General features: G+C 42.6%; 2 protein-coding genes across 2 annotated transcripts; one reads left to right on the top strand and one right to left on the bottom strand.

Annotated features, from left to right (window-relative positions):
• Window positions 1–579: 579 nt before the first annotated feature.
• On the top strand, window positions 580–8,824 carry fbp2 (fructose-1,6-bisphosphatase 2). Its single transcript, XM_018668981.2, has 7 exons — window positions 580–893; window positions 1,835–1,997; window positions 2,758–2,850; window positions 3,509–3,649; window positions 4,134–4,271; window positions 7,509–7,628; window positions 8,500–8,824. Exons 1-7 carry the CDS (start codon window positions 721–723, stop codon window positions 8,683–8,685), a joined length of 1,014 nt encoding a protein of 337 aa, XP_018524497.1. The 5' UTR covers window positions 580–720; the 3' UTR covers window positions 8,686–8,824.
• A 2,573-nt stretch (window positions 8,825–11,397) lies between these two features.
• Window positions 11,398–16,462, bottom strand: ctsla (cathepsin La). The gene is made up of 8 exons (XM_018668980.2): window positions 16,305–16,462; window positions 15,172–15,306; window positions 14,966–15,088; window positions 14,327–14,482; window positions 12,475–12,699; window positions 12,198–12,366; window positions 11,968–12,085; window positions 11,398–11,840 (listed from the first exon to the last, which is right to left on the bottom strand). Exons 2-8 carry the CDS (start codon window positions 15,292–15,294, stop codon window positions 11,741–11,743), a joined length of 1,014 nt encoding a protein of 337 aa, XP_018524496.1. The 5' UTR covers window positions 15,295–15,306; window positions 16,305–16,462; the 3' UTR covers window positions 11,398–11,740.
• Between the last annotated feature and the right edge of the window lie 56 nt (window positions 16,463–16,518).

The raw sequence follows: 16,518 nt of genomic DNA, 5'->3' as shown, positions 1-16,518 counted from the left end.
GCTGCTGTTGTGCTAAAGCATAGCGAATGCTTCTGCTCTCTTAATGTAAAACTCACATCCTTCAGTGTTGAACCAAAGTGTCGTGAAGCTCAGAGAGACCTCAAAACAGAAAATACTGAAGCAGAACTCCCTGTAAGCTAACTCGTGGAGTTGTTCTGCGGCAGAAGTGCATGTGTGCAGGTTTAAAGCATCAAAATGTAGTTCTGTTAAAACATTTCCTGCAGGATGTTTCAACAGAAGCGACCAAGATTATTTTCTTTTCAATCTCAACACATTGTTCACCACATGGACCTGGATGTAGTGCATAGAAACTTGTTCTTCTACACTGGTTCGTGTGCAAACAAACTGTGGTGAAAATACTGAGAAATCTACCTCATGTTACTCAAGTTTTGTCGCTGTTGACTGACATGATGCAAGCTTTTTCACTAAATGAATAAAAGAGTTGATAAGTGCTCGTCTTGTGCAGGATTAAAGTGTGCCAGTCTCTACAGCTGACACCCGACACCCCCTCGCCCATCTCCAAATACACACATACACACACTCGCTCTTCCACTCGGCTGCACTCACAAATAGATCCCCCCCTGGCTTCATCGCTCTGGGTATGAAAAGGACTTGGCTGGCAGCGAGGACGCTCACTTGCTGTTGGTCCTCGGCCCCGGCGAACACACTGATCTGCTCTGCTGCCGCAACCCGAGGGGGAAAGAGAAGCAGAAAACCAGCATGTCGGATCAGTCGGCGTTTGACACGGACGTATGGACCCTGACCCGGTTTGTCATTGAGACCGGACGCCAGGCTAAGGGGGCGACCGGCGAGCTGACCCAGCTCATCAACGCCATGCTCACTGCCATCAAAGCCATCTCCTCCGCTGTGCGCAAGGCAGGCCTGGCCCACCTGTAAGTACTGAAGTAGACAAAGTAAACAAAGAAAGCATTAATGTGATGATACTGCACTGACTCGTGTTGCTTGCATCCCTCCACGGAGAGGTCAGAGGTCAAGGTCAGCAGCAGAGCAGAGCTCGCAGAGTCTCATGCTCTGGCTGGATGTTTGACATTTTGTTCACTCCCACGGTCGATTTAAAAGGAGCCGGGGTGATTCCTCTGAGGGCCTGAGGTTGTGTTTTGACAGACTGATAGATCAGTTCTGATTTCAACACTCAGCCATCGACGAGGTGGAACAATGCGGGCAGTGGAGCTGATATGAATGAATGTTTTGTGCTGGGTAGAAGTGGTGCTGCTCTAGTGTGAGTCGCACTTCAAACACTCCTATCTGATTGAGATTGTGCAGCTTTGTGATGACTTTTTATAGCAGGAGATAAAATAGTGTAATCGCAACATTTTTGATTGTTCAAATGTGACACAAAAACCAAATCTTTGTTGAGGGGTGGGCCAGTTTTTATCTGAATTCACTGAGGCTAAAAAGGTTGATTTGAGTCTTAGCTTTAGGCTACATCTTCATCCATAACTGTAGTTTCCTAGGGGCTATAAACACAGAAAATGTGTGTCTTAATACTGAAAATGTTCTACGTGAAGGAGAATTGCTGAAACCACGCCAGCTCACAAAGAATGGCTCATTATTCAGTGAGTTTATCATGAACTGACATTATGTAACCGTGCATAAATCAACATTGTTTGGCACTAAATGAAGGAAATTAGCACTCGCAGGCTGGTGATCTCTGAAGCAACCTCCTGTCTCTTTGTGTTGACATTTAGATTTTGGGGGAAAAAGATGATTAAGATCCATTTCTTGGCGAAACAAACTGTTTCTCCTTCAACAGGTTGTCTCTCAGTCACATTTTTGCCTGAAAAATTTGGCTGCTGATTGTGTGTTTGTGCAGGCAGGGCTTGGCGGGCTCGGTGAACGTGACGGGGGATGACGTGAAGAAGCTGGACGTGCTGTCTAACGACCTGGTCATCAACATGCTGCAGGCCTCCTACAGCACCTGCTGCATGGTCTCTGAGGAGAACAAGGAGCTCATCATCACTCCCAAGGATAAGAGGGTGAGTGATGGACACTGGTCGTCTACTGAGGAAGACAACAGACTTTGGAAAAGTTGAAACAGTTCCCTCTTGTTACCACTCGGTGTCGCCAAAGTGCGACTTCACATCATGCAGCTCAAAGAATCCACAGATTCAGATTATTATCAGCAATTACAGGAGAAACAAACTATTTCATAATAGTAATTATATTTAACAATTCATCTGGGAGTCTATGTTTTCCTGAAAACTCACGACGTCTGGAGAGGATAAAGGGACGCTGTAGTGGCTTTAACACAACTACAACAACTTTTAGTGCAGCTATTTAAGATGCCTCCTGCAGATTTTACAAAACTTTTAGCAAATCATTGTCTAATAACTGAGATTTTAGTCTTGAATACACCAAAAAATAAAATAAAATTAGGATCATCTGAATGTTGTCCTGATGCATCACCACACAGTCCTTGTGTATCTGCTGAATAAATACTGCATTTTGAAGGATACACCTGGCTGCTGCTGTGTTAGATGACCTATAAATTATTCACAGTTCATGAACAAAGGCGCCTTGTGAAGTCGAATAATGTCTTCAGCCACAATTAACAGCTGGGATGTTCGTAGTGTAGACGCCTGTCATTCCCATCACCTCGATGTCGAGTCTAATGGTGGTAATGATTTGTCTATTATAGTTTGAGGCTTCCACATTATAAAAAGCCACAAATGTGAATTAAAGAAAATTGTTTTCTGCTTTTTTATAACCTCTTAGTTTGATTTTACTTTGTCACAGGGGAAGTACGTGGTCTGTTTTGACCCTCTGGACGGCTCCAGTAACATCGACTGCTTGGCTTCTATCGGCACCATATTTGCCATTTACAAACGGGTAAGGCTGACCTCAGTAAAGACTCACAAACCATGCAGACACTGAAAAGAATATCCTGGTCTGAAACTGTTCTTATTAGCTTCAAAAATGTAAAAATAGTAAACACAACAAGTTTCACCTTACACAGCTGTTTTCAGTTTAGGTTTAGTTTTGTTTTTACATGTAACTGCTTTAAATGTTGGTGATTACATGTTGTTGTTTCGACACATTTGTGCAGGAGGATGAAAAAAAACAACAAATACAGTCGAGTCTTTCCTTTTTTCTAGTTTTGATTAATAGAAATAACATGACTAAATTCATCACATCTTATGAAACATATGAGTATGTGAGTGTCAGGGCAGTTACACTCTGCTGGCACAAGGTGGCGCTGCTGTCCACGTGATCCAGGTTTCAGTTCGTTAAACTGCAGCCACAGAGAAAGGGATCTAATCATTTTCAGAGCTGCAAGTCTGTTATAGTGGTTTTAAACATGACACAACACAAGGCTACAAAGTCAGGTGTGATTTTAATTGAACACTGAGCTTCTGCTGTAAAATAGTTCCATATAATCATTCATTTATTAAAGTGGACACTTCTAAATTAGACCAGAGGTTATTTTAACCGCAGTTGTTTGTGCTTCTGCTCTGTTTTTATTCATTTCCTCACTCGGGTCGTTCAGATAACGGAGGGGGAGCCCACAGACAAAGACGCCCTGCAGCAGGGCAACAACATTGTGTGTGCCGGCTACGCCCTGTACGGCAGTGCCACCCTGGTGGCCCTCAGCACCGGCGCTGGCCTCAACTTCTTCATGCTGGACCCTGTGAGTGACTCAGTGCAATTCAATGTCCCCACTTCTCCACAGAGATTGTCCAGGATTTTCCAAGGTTTTTAGGAAAAAAAAGAGTAAAATCAAGTCTGAATTATGGATTTCAGCCTGTCAGACATCTTATTCCAGATTCTAATTTTACCCACAGAGAAAGAACATGCGACCAGTCAACTGATCATTGGGAATTTGCCTTTGGAAAAGCAGCTTTCGTTATCATAGGAATAAATGAAAAAGTTCAGTGTATGTTTGGAAGTCTTCTTGTTGCTGTTATGCATCAGGAAACCTTTGAAAAACCAGATTGTTGTGCTGTTTTCAAACACAACCACGAGAGACCTCCAGGCCTAAAGAGGTCTCTGTAGGTATGGTTTGAAATCTGACATGTTTTTTCTTTCACTAGAAACTCAGTTTCTTCAAAAAGCATGATATTCTTCATCTTCTGTACAGTTTTAGCTCTCAAATCAAACTTCTTCTTCATCAGGCCATCGGTGAGTTCATCCTGACCGAGAGGAATGTGAAGATCAAGCAGAAGGGAAAGATCTACAGTCTGAACGAGGGCTACGCCAAATACTTCCACCCCTCCATCAACGAGTACCTGAAGCACAAGAAGTACCCGGAGGTGAGAGCGTGTCTCTGGGGTTTTCTTTTTAATCTGAGCTGAAGTTGTGGCATTAATCGCTTCTACTTTGCGTTTGTGGTTGTGAATGTGACACTGTTCAGTAGGATCGAGCCGGAGAATCTATTTCGCTGACACACAGCTACACTCAGGCTCAGTCCTGAGGCAGGATTTCAAACACCAGTGGCCTCACACACTCATCATGTGAGTCCTGACAAAGCATTTGCTCCGGTAGAATGAGTTCACAAGAAGACAGTTTGTTTTTACACTTTTTTGTCTTTGTGAAATCACTCACCTTTTTTTTGCAAAAGTGAACAATAATCTTCACACAGTGAGGAGAACAGATTCTAAGTGTTTTCACTGTAGTTTCAGTCGTAATTCGTTCATTTCACGCTGCAGTGCACAGTTTAAATGTCATGTAGCTTCAGTATTGGAACACATCTTCAAGGACGAGAGGCGGCAGCTCGGTCAGCTGAGCTGCAGGATGGTGACACAGATACTGGGAAACATCCTGTTCCTCAGGAAACGGCAGCAGCTTCTCTCATCTGGAAACTGACGTTTACACAAACGCACACTCAGCGTTTCTCTCCGGCAACGGTCACAAACATGATGGTAAAGTTTATCTGGTCGTGATGTCTGATCAGTGATGGGTCAGCTTGAATATCCATCTCTGAGGCTTCCTCTTAGCCACAAAATCAGACAGAGAAACATTAATTTTATTTTCAGAATTGAACAACCTGTTGGCTGCAGCTGGGCTTTAGGATTAAAGGAATATCCCACGTAAAAACCTGGATTTTTGACACTGCCTGTGTGGCTCTTAAAAGTTTGTAGCTCGCTTCTTTGGAGGACAGCTGCTAAAGAGCTGCTAAACCTGAACGGGCAGAAGAATAATCTTGGTTTTGGTGGAGAGTTTAGTGTCTCAGAGGAGTAGAAGAGTTGTTTCAGAGGCTTTTTACAACTTGTAAAAGTTAATTTTGCCACATAAAAGGGAAATTTCAAGTAGAAATGATGCCATAGTGTATATTTACTCATCATGTAACTCTGCAGAGTAGTAAGAAGTTCAAAGTGTGGTGAATGTGCACAAAAGTTCAGAGTTTCCCCTTTTATAAAGACAACATAACTGCAGAAATTCCTGCTCAGGTCTTTGCAGTGTGTTTTTAAAAGAGGAAACTCTGCACTGAGGGTTACACCCTGAGGACGGCTGCTGCTGTTGTTACTCAGCTCATTTATTTTGTGCTTTTATTTGGTAGCGACAGTGGAGAAAGACAGGAAATGCAGGGAAAGAGAGCGAGGGAATGACAGGCAGCAAATGGTCTGACCGGGCAGGAGTCGAACCAGGGACTCGCTGCTCAGGGGCACACGAGTCACGCCCTAATCATTCAGCCATCAGGTCGCCCCACTCCGCTCATTTTTAACATGTATGTGTTGGTGATTTTATGAATCTCATCGTTAAATAGCGTCTGAATAAAGGCTGTTGACCTCTTTCCCCAGAGGAGAGCCTTGGATCGTTTCTTTTTTTAAACATAAGCATCGTGACCCAGAATAAAAGCAGCAGTAACCACAAACCTACTCACTGTCATTCTGTTAACATGAGGTTGTGACATGCGTTTGAACTTTAATGCAAATGCTGCTGAGAAAAACCCAAAGAGGAAGTTTCAGTCCATTTTACCAGTATCCTCAGCATCATTCGTTTGTTTCAGAGCAGGTGCTCAGTTTCTGACCTGTCACCTGATGAGAAATACTTTTAGCAACTCTGATGGTAAATCCCGAGAATTATTTTAAACTCCTTAAAGTCAGGAGATCGTTATAATAATCACTATTTTTGTATCACAGTATTTTTTTCTTCCTATTCCACAAATTATTTTGTAACTTCCTGAAACTAAATCCGACAGGCTGGACAGCGACTGACTGACACAGCATTAACATAAACATCCAATAAGATCATTTGTTTTCATCAGAAAACAGCAAATGTTGAGTATCATGTGTTCAGCTGTGAGCCAAGAGCAGGTGATAGATACTAACACAGTTAAACGTAATGTTTTTTAGCAGCGTTTAGGACGTGTGCAGTTTGTTTGAATTTAATTTTCATGCTCATCTTATCCTCAAAAACTTCCCTTCACTGTTTCTTTCCCGCCTCTGCTCTCTCTCTCTCTCTCTCTCAATTTCTCTTCCTTTATTTTAGGAAGTATCACACTGTCAGCTGGATGTGGTTTCAGTTTTTCTATTTTTTCTAATAGCGTGTGTTTGTGAGTGTTGCATAGTATGGGACGCTCTGTTTTCAGGAAATACTACACACACACACACACACTCCCGTATGATGACAGGGATGTGACTCAGCAAGCACATGACTCTTTATCACGCTGCGCCAGTTTGAACATGAAGCTCACATCAGAGCAGCTCCACTCGGTTTCTACTCGAGTGTGGTTTTGTTCAGTAAAGTGCTATGTTTCAGAGCCCTGCTGCATGTGTCAGGGAGTGAACACAGTGAAATAAATCACAGATAAGAAAAGATCAACTGTCAACAAATAAAATCAAACTTTTAATCGTCCGCTTCTTGAGCAAATCTCTGATCCTGAAGTTCTCCACGGCCTGTTTTTGTACGTTTGCGTAAAAGCCCAGAGCTCCTTCCTCTGGCAGACTTCATGTTATGTTCCAGCTGCTGCCGACTGGGACTTTGACCTGTTTGTTGTTTGTTCAGTTTTTTCCCCTCAGCAGCAGCAGAGCAGGTCACGACCTCTGAACGAAGCAGATCTGCTGTGGCTGCAGCTCTGAAGCGAGCTGCCTGACTGGCTGCTTATATATCACACTTTGATTAATACTGTGTTATAACTGGAAGACTGGATGTGCTGAATAGTTTTCTTTCAAGTGTTTCTCAATTTTAAACATTTAAAAACAAAAAAACACAATAACACACATTTAAATTTTATCTAAACAAAATGAAATGCAGTCAAAAACTGAACCACTGAATATTTGATTAAAGGAGAAGCAAACAAGACCTTCATTCCATGTCATCTTCTATTGAAAATTTTCAACAACCTAAATACATTTCAGTCTGTGATAGAAATGTGTTGTGCTCCAGTTTCTATACCTAATCAAATGAATGTAAAAGTTTATGTCCTGTGAATGACTGGAATTTGGATCTTTAAGGATGCAAAACACCGAACATTTAACCAACAGATACAACACTGCTCACTCAATAACTGCATGCACTGACGTTTAAAACACCCTCCTCTCCTGCAGGATGGCAGCTCCCCCTACGGAGCCCGATATGTGGGCTCCATGGTCTCAGACATTCACCGCACCATCGCCTACGGAGGCATCTTCATGTACCCGGCCAATGAGAAGAGCCCCAAGGGAAAGGTAAACACTCACTTAATAAACCTCAGTCACAGAGTGTTCCTCATGCAATAATGCTGGAATACTGGATAATATTTTGAAGTAGACCTTCAGGTGATGATGCATTCAGTGACAGTGAGTCTGGGCGTAGTGTAACCGGAGCTGTTTTTCTCGTCCTGTGATAAATAAAGCTCAGAGACGGTCGAGGTCGGTTGTAAAGATAAACTACAACCTCTCACCTGTTTCCTTCCCGGCAGCTTCATTCTATAACCCATTTATCTTGGATATACTGAGAATTATTCACATATCTAACTGGATTTTATCCTTTATTTCTTCAAATTCTGACAAATACGATTCAAAAAAAGAGCATGTGGTTATCAGAAGTGGAATAACGTCTTGATCCACAGCTTCTGATGCCTTCGTCAGCTTTAACAGCTCGCTGCATAATGACCCAGATCCTGAGTGCTGACCTTTATCTGCTGGCACTGCAATTTATATATACAGCACATTTTAAACACAGAGGCAGAACATTAACATGAGGTTAATAAGAGTAAATGGTAAAAACAGGTCAATTAAACTAATAAAATAATATGAACACTTTTATTCCACCATCATCTCAGTGGCTGTGAGTGTGAGTGTGTTTGCACCTGCTGCACTCTGACATTTAACAGGTGAAATTATGTAGAAACCACTGAGAAAACTTTCACACTTCTGCCAAATTCAGCCTGGTTTGGTTGGTGCCAACCGGGAAGTGAAACCATGTGAACTGCTGACGTTTCTTCGTGTGTCTTTGTGTAGCTGCTATAAGACCAGACGCGCTGCTGAGCTGAGATGCAAGAATCCCTGAGCTGAAATCTTTAAATCGTGTTTTTCCTTTAAAACTCTCGGCCCACAGCTGCGGCTGCTGTACGAGTGCAACCCCATCGCCTTCCTCATCGAGCAGGCGGGAGGCCTGGCCACCACCGGCACCCAGAGGATACTGGACGTCCAGCCCGAGGCGCTCCACCAGCGGGTGCCCTTCGTGGTCGGCTCCCCCGACGACGTCAACGAGTACCTGTCCTTCGTCAAGAAGTTCCAGTGAAAGCTGCCAACAGCTCACGTTTGTACAGCGAGCACAAGAGGATGGAAAGATCACAACGTTTTATTGTGATCTGTGTTTATCTGTTCTTTCACATCATTTTTTAAGATGCTGAAATTAAAAAGTGACTAAACAGAAAGGATTTTGTCGAGTCAAATGCATTTTCTTTTAACTATAATGCAGCTGAAACTTTCCTGAATTCATTTTCTCATGTTGTATATAAACATAAACACCATATTCCATAAGAAGAAAGAGGAAGAGTCCAGTTTCTAATTCACTAATCTTGTATATTTAGATCTTTATTGACCCTGGAAACTCATTTAGAGCGACATCGTCTTACTGATTTTACTGATCTTGGGAGTTTGGAGGCCAGGTCAACACCTTGGGCTCTTTATCGTCTACAACAATGTTTATGTGATCCAGATGAATCAAGGACCCAAAGTTTCCCAGCAGAACATTGTATTGTAATGGGATGATCAGTGTTATTCACTTCACCTGTCAGCTGTTTTAATGTCGTGGCTGATCAGTGTTTACTAAAACAGAACAGGGCTAGAGATCCCGGCCGAAAGGAATAAAAGATGGGAAGGTGCTGGGCCAGCCACACAATGGGCCGTCGCTCCCGGCGTCTCCCCCTAACCTATCGAAAAGGAAAATCTACCAGAACTACCAGAGGTCTCCAGCCCAAACTACAACAACAAAACCCAGCAAACAGCTTCTCCACACAGCCTGCTCCTATATATCCTCCTCCTCCTGAGTGATAATCGCTCTCAGGTGCTTCAGAAGAGGAGGAGGAGGAGCAACAGAGAAGACCAGAGACACCCCCACCCTTAAGATGGAGAATAAAGTATGTGTAACACCAACTCTGCTGGACTGAAGCCCAAGGACTCCTGAACCACCTCGTTAGACTCAGAAAGAAGAAGACGGACACCCTCACCCCAGTCCTTGCTAAACTCCAAGCAGTGTGTATGAAGCAGAGTTTTATTGTGTGATTGTATCAACAGCAGTGTGTGATGCTGAGCAGTTTTGGGTTGGTATTAATTCAGGGAACCAAAACAGAGGGGAAGAACTTCATCAGTGCTTTGCCAGAAAACGCACACATCGAAGAGGCAAAGACCAGACATTTTAATGTCTCGGTGACACTCAACAGCATAAAATACTTATCTACACACAAAAACACTGCTCAGACTGAACAGCAGGGCAAAAATAAATGTGTGGGGAAACACTTGCAGAGATGAACCCCCAAATACGTCTCGTGTGGAGACAAACATTCAGTGATTTTAACCCGAACTGCAACAAAAGCAAAACAAAACGGGGCTGGAGATCCCGGCCGAAAGGAATAAAAGATGGGAAGGCGCTGGGCCAGCCACACAATGGGCCGTCGCTCCCAGCGTCTCCCCCTAACCTATCGAAAAGGAAAATCTGACCCTGATCAAACAAAAAGACGAATAACGGAACTACCAGAGGTCTCCAGCCCAAACTACAACAACAAAACCCAGCAAACAGCTTCTCCACACAGCCTGCTCCTATATATCCTCCTCCTCCTGAGTGATAATCGCTCTCAGGTGCTTCAGAAGAGTGACCTCATCCTCATAAATCAGCTGACAGGAAGCTTCAACACCATCACCGATGAACTGCAGGCTTTTATTCAGTCTTTAACCTCAGAAGGTGTTGCCTCCTGCAAGAATTGAACCTGCAACCTCCAAACTACAAAGCAGCCGTCTATTATTCTTTATATCGTTAAGAAAATCAACAATTGCACGTCATACCTTTGAGAACAAGCTTGTCAAGTCACCTTTGTGGTGTTACAGATTTATAAGGTCATGTGACGTGACTACACTCCCTGCAGTGAAGGGGCGATGCCATTTCCTTATGAATCGACACCATTGTTGCAAGAATCAGTAATCCTGTAAGAGCCAGTACAAGAAGTCAGAGTACAGCTGATTATTTTTCAAACCAGCATGTGGGATTATCAACAGAGAACAGCCGAGGCCTCAGTTAGTGCTCTGAATATTCAGAGTTACGACATTTATAAAAGATAAAGCAGATCCAGGAATGATTTTCTGACCAGTTCTCTCCGTCGAGAACAGCTGAAAATGTTGTGCAGTAACACTGATCCCTGCATTTGTCCAGGAGAAACAAACAGATCAATAGTAGTGATTGATCATTAACATGTTTCACAGCTAAGTTTACAAGTGCTATTGTTGTTTAGTGATTATTCAACAGGGACAAAGCACCATCTATGTATATAATGTACCAGATTTAGCTAAGAGCTCATTTTCAAATTATTCAAATTATTACGTCATTACTTTTTTTAAAGACTCAATATTATTCAATTTAAATGAGTTTAACGTTTATTTTGTTCTTATTAAATGTCATAAAATCTTCATGCTACTTCTCTTTAAAAGTCTTTTGGACTATTACTGAATACTGTTAAAAGTGAGGCTGTGTTTCTTAACCTCGCTCATGAAAACTCGTATATAACTATCAAATGATTTGTCGATTAGGTTCTTGATTAATCAATTAGTCGTCTGGTTTGAAAATGGGGAGATGTTTTGTTTGACCAAACAATCCAAAACCCAAACATTTTCACTTTACGGTCATTAAAACTGACATTTGAGAAGATGGAACCAGAGAAATCGTAAAAAATTAGATTAATTGAGACCAAACCCCAGAAAAATATCAAAATACTTGAACAATCTTCACAGACATCCAAACTAGTGTTTCACAACTTTAATTGATCACAGTAAAAGTAGAAAAAAAATCATTTACAATGACCGAAGCAAGTGTTAACGTCTCACTCACCAAGTAGCATACACATATTTACAAAGAATAAACGCTACACTAAAATCTTTTCAGACAAAATAAAGTGGCATAAAACCAGCCAAAACAAAATGGCGCCATTTTTTCCCTAAAAACAACAGTGTTTCTCCTCATAAAAACATCGCAGAATCTCCTGTCAATGTGTCGCTTGGACTGAAGCCTCCTCCTTCCTTCGTCTCCAGTCAAACTATTGCAATAAAAAAACACTATGGTGCTACGAAGTGGAGCCGTGCAAACGTTAGACCAGAGGATAACTGGCCGCCGTCGCAATTCCACAGTGGTTCTTTCTGTCTTTGGCCATGTAGATGTAGCCTTTGTCTCCCCATTTTTCACTCCAGCTGCAAGAAGACAAACAAAACATCAGGAAAAGAGTGGATTTTTCTTTTAGACATCTAAAGATAAAGACTTAATTCAAATAATTTCAAAAGGCTCCTTAAGGGTTGACAATCCCTTAGAAATACCGACCTGTTCTTGACGATCCAGTATTTCTTGCCGTCCACATCTTCTCCCTCGTAGCCGTAACCCACCACCAGCACGCCGTGGTCCAGCTCCTCACTGCTGCAGTCCTTCTCGTAGTAGATTCCTAAAACACCCGCAAAAAATGATCCAGTCAACCACAAGTTAAAGCTTCGGACCACTCGGCTGTGAACGACGTTGACCTAGCACCACCTTCTGGGCTGATTCGGCGAACTGACCTGATTGGTAGAACTGGAAGGACTCGTGTCCGGCGTCGATGGCGACTGAGACAGGTCCCACGGCGGCCACAGCCTTCATCAGAGCGCGCTCCTTGCCGCTGGGAATGTCGACGAAGCCGGTGTCGTTGGCGGAGTTGTAGTTGGGGTCGTAGTGACATGGCTGGTCATCCTGGATGGAGGAGGTGGACGGGATGTTATAGCACCGACACAAACCTCTAGATCCAAAACACCGTCTGTATTCAAGACCATTCAAGGTCTTTAAATCTGATTTTCTTACCGTTCCCAGGTAAGGGTAGGAGTCCTCAGAGTCCAGGCCCTGGTTGTCCTTGACGTACTGGAAGGCCTGGTCCATCAGACCGCCGTTGCAGCCCTCGTTGCCCTCCGGTCTGGAGCAGTCCACCAGATTCTGTTCGCTCAGCGACACCAGTTTGCCAGTCTTCCTGAACTGCTGACCCTCCAGAGCTCCGGTGGTGCTGAAAGCCCAGCAAGAACCACACTGACCCTGAAGAAAGAGAGAAGACGGACGGATGTGTTAAGACTGGGTGACTGGTATCAATATATCACATCACCTCTGACAAAGTTGGTTTTACAGACTTAAAGATCAACTGTTTGTTTGTTTTCTTTAAATTAATGTTTGATACTTTGACTTTTTCATGGTTTTGTGTCCATTTATGATTCAGTCAATTATTGAATTAGTCGATTAACAGAAAATTAATCTGCAATTATTAGTAAGTTTAAAAAATACCTTGCTTCCAGTCTGTCAAATGTTAGTGTCTTCTTCACTTTCTAAGATATTAAACTGAATATTTTTGGACTTGTTGGTCAGACATTTTTCACTATTTTCTGAACAATTTCTGCACCAACGTGTTATTGATAATGACAATAACCATGTCTTTAAATCAGTTTGTGACACAGCACTGCTGGACATGTGCTATAGGATTAGATTTTTAGATACAGATGTAAATAGAAACAGTAGAAAATGAAGTTTAGAGCTTGGTTTCTTGAGATTTTGCTGCTTTAAGAATCCAGATTTCAAGCTGATCTTGTATTTGATCTGATGAATCCTGCTCTAAAACTAATCTTACAGAATGATTAAAGGTCATTTTGTTGTTTGTATAACACGATTTTGTCACTGTTACTCTTAAGCCTTCTTCTTTCTCCCTTGCAAATCAAATTTTTATTCTTAGATTTTGCTCTAAGTGTTGTTTTAGTCCTTTAATTACATTGTTCTTATGGCACCCTGCATCTTGTTATTGCACTCTGAGGCTTTCAGGAGTCAGGGAAATAAAGTTATATTGCTCTCCTGCACTTTGGTCTAATGTATGTGATAGTGTTTGCTCCACCCTGGCCTGGCTTACAGTCAGCCGGTCAGACTGGTTTCAACTTACAGGAGTGTTAATGTATGTTGAGGAGGGGGGTGGAGAGGACAAACTGTGCCGCCTGGGAGGAGTGTGTGAGGCTGGCAGATAACAAAAACAACCCTGCACTGAACCATCTTATCTGCCTGCCCAAGCAAAACACTGACTTCCGTGGTGCCCTCGTCACTTCGCATAAGTTAATTTGTGGGGGCGCAAATGTCCAAAGTTGCAAATTACATCATCATGTTTACTGAGTTTCTCCAGCAGCTGATGTTAGGTCATGTCTCTCTAACTCCTGTAGCGCTAACAGAGCTGTTAGAATAAGAGCTTGTGGTGACTTTTATTATTACAACTGAGCTGATTCACTGTGAACAACTCAACCTCTGTTAAAGAAAAAGCCATAGTTTTACAGACACAGACCCTTTTTACATTCTTGTATGTTCATTTTTTTGACTAGGACTGGTTGGCTTCTGGAAAAAAAAAAATCAGGATGCATGCCAGTTGTGTACAAATGCTCATGCAAGTTATGGCAAGTCAAGTTTATCAACAGCTGATGTTTTTTTGTGCCTGGAGAATTTAGCACAAGCCACAGCTGTAGTCTTTACTAGTTTGTCCGAAAAGTGATTCATAAAAAGATCCTAATCTTTCCATGGCTCTTCCCAAGAATTAAAAAGACGTTAAACCACACCTTGACAGCTTTTATCGGTTGTGGCTGCCAGACAGCTTCCTGAGGCTACACACACAGAAAGAGGGGAAAAACCTCATCGTTACCTGGTCTTTAACGGGAGTGACGTAGCCCTTATCCCTCCAGTCCAGAGCACGTGGGGCCTCCAGGAAGTTGGGCTCCATGAACAGGGATCCCTTGAACTTTCTCTCTGTTTTGCGCGGTTTGTAGCCGTTCATGATCTGCCTGAACTCCTCGTGAGTCTGTGTGGAAAGACAGCGAAGTGAGTGGGAGACAATGACGACGTGATCGTAAATATTTGGTGCCATTATTCTATGTCACTTAGCAATTATTGTCCCATTTAGTTGAACTTTTATCAGTAACTTTATCCTGTGTCATTCTCCAGACTCTCAGATTTCACACCACTTCTAGTTCATTTTCATTTAATCTTTATTTTTCTGACTTTATTTGACCATAACTCACATGAGATTAAATCCATTGATTGTTGTATTGTTCCTTTTCTCTTCCTGGATGTACACAATGTTTTATCACATAATAAACTCACATAAAAATCATTGCTTCATCTATCTTCTTCCCAAAACGTTGCACTCTCGTTATTGTCTCCAACATGTTTTATTGATATGTCAGTTATCAGATTCAGTTTCTATAGCTTTCCTTGGTTTCCAGAAGTCTGATAAGTGTTTCCTTGCCAGATATGGGTCTGTGTGTTTAAAGTGTAATCTCACCATGTCGCCAAAGTGGTTCATGCCCAGGCGGTAGGGGTGTTTGCCCATGGAGTGCTCCAGGTTATGCAGCTCAATCTTCTTCAGATTCTTCTCCCATACCATTCTCCTCCAGCCCTCCTCTTTCTGCAGAAAATAATCACACTTCAGAGAGTTTTCTGTGCTGGTATTTGAAGAAAGAAAAGAACCACAGAGGAGGAATGCTTCACCTCGTGGTATTTTTTACTGTGCCAGCTCTTCCACAGGTCCCAGTGATCATCCAGCTGTGGATCCAGACTGGGGGCTGAGAGGGCCGCGCTCAGGCACACTGCCAACACAGCTAGAGGCAGCATAGTGTCTTCCTACTGGAAAACAACCAGAAAACACAGCTAGTTAGGGCACAATTTCCAAACAAGGAGGATGGTCGTTAATGGAGGCCGAGAGCTCAGACCGTGACGAAGCAGAGAGGCTCCATTACAACACAATTTCTCGAGAAAGATGATAGGGATGATGGTCGTTTACCAGAGAAATTCCTTCTCATGCGTGATACTTGTCATGGATCCAGATCCTGTCGTACACTTTGTTCAGTCTCATGATTCATAACGAAATGGGAGCCGCGTTAAAACCGCAATACACATTCCCGACGGTGCAGTCATTTCCCGACTGTTCGCCCCAAATCCAGGGACATTAGTCAGGATAAATAAGCACTACTAAACCACACGAGCCGGATTATTACACAATCTTCACCTGTACGCAAGAAAAAGTGGTTGCACTGATTGTTTTAAGGCTGTTTTCCTGGGAGCGGAAACTTGGCCAGACCCCAACAATGAACCGAGCCTGTTTTTGTTTTGTGCACAGTCACGGGATCCGAGCCACAGGCACCGGCCTGGACATCGAAACCGCGACCAGGAAATCGAAATTAAAACCAGAAGTTTAACTAGTAACGGTCTTTTCAACTCGATCCACTAGTGGCCGATGTCGCCCGTATTTATTTATGTGGTTTTTCCTTAATTAATTTAAACCGATGGGAAAGAAGCTAGCAATGGCTGCTCTTATTTAGCAAACAGGGGGAGACGACGACAAAGGCAGCCGAATGAAACAAGACGGCTAGGACTGGTGGATAACATTAAAAATATCGATATTTTTCATTCAAAAAAATAAATAACCCTATGATAGCTTTTAAAGTAATCATTTTTTAAACCGACACTGGGATGTTTTTAATTCTGGACACAAACGACGACAAAAATCCCGAAGAAACATAAACATTCATCGGTATTTTTGCTATATATCGTAAACGTAAACGTCAAGCTGTGATATTTTGACATAAAAAAACAAGAAAAAACATAAAATAATAACAACTTACTGTGAATAGTTTGAAGCAGCAGATGAAGGAGAAAACAGCCTCCTTATACCGAGGTACACAAAGTTTATAAAGGCCTGAGTGGCAGCGGAATAACGTCCCACCGAGCTCTCTGATTGGTCCGTTCCTTGTTTACTGCCGACGACGCCCCGCCCCCTGGCATGTGATGTCATCGTGGCAGCACGTGATTCACCCCCCTCAGTAGTGGGAAAACAGG

This window comes from Lates calcarifer, linkage group LG13, assembly GCF_001640805.2.
Source record: "Lates calcarifer isolate ASB-BC8 linkage group LG13, TLL_Latcal_v3, whole genome shotgun sequence".
Taxonomy (NCBI): domain Eukaryota; kingdom Metazoa; phylum Chordata; class Actinopteri; family Centropomidae; genus Lates; species Lates calcarifer.
This window is presented reverse-complemented; position numbering and strand designations above follow the sequence as displayed.

Excerpts from the sequence above, each read along its gene's own strand:
- fbp2 (XM_018668981.2), top strand. The coding sequence starts at position 721 with ATGTCGGATCAGTCGGCGTTTGACACGGACGTATGGACCCTGACCCGG. Across the intron at positions 3,650-4,133 it reads ACTTCTTCATGCTGGACCCT|GCCATCGGTGAGTTCATCCT; the intron begins GTGAGTGACTCA and ends CTTCTTCATCAG. Across the intron at positions 7,629-8,499 it reads AGAAGAGCCCCAAGGGAAAG|CTGCGGCTGCTGTACGAGTG; the intron begins GTAAACACTCAC and ends CTCGGCCCACAG.
- ctsla (XM_018668980.2), bottom strand. The coding sequence starts at position 15,294 with ATGCTGCCTCTAGCTGTGTTGGCAGTGTGCCTGAGCGCGGCCCTCTCA. Across the intron at positions 14,483-14,965 it reads TGAACCACTTTGGCGACATG|ACTCACGAGGAGTTCAGGCA; the intron begins GTGAGATTACAC and ends CTTTCCACACAG. Across the intron at positions 11,841-11,967 it reads TACTGGATCGTCAAGAACAG|CTGGAGTGAAAAATGGGGAG; the intron begins GTCGGTATTTCT and ends GTCTTCTTGCAG.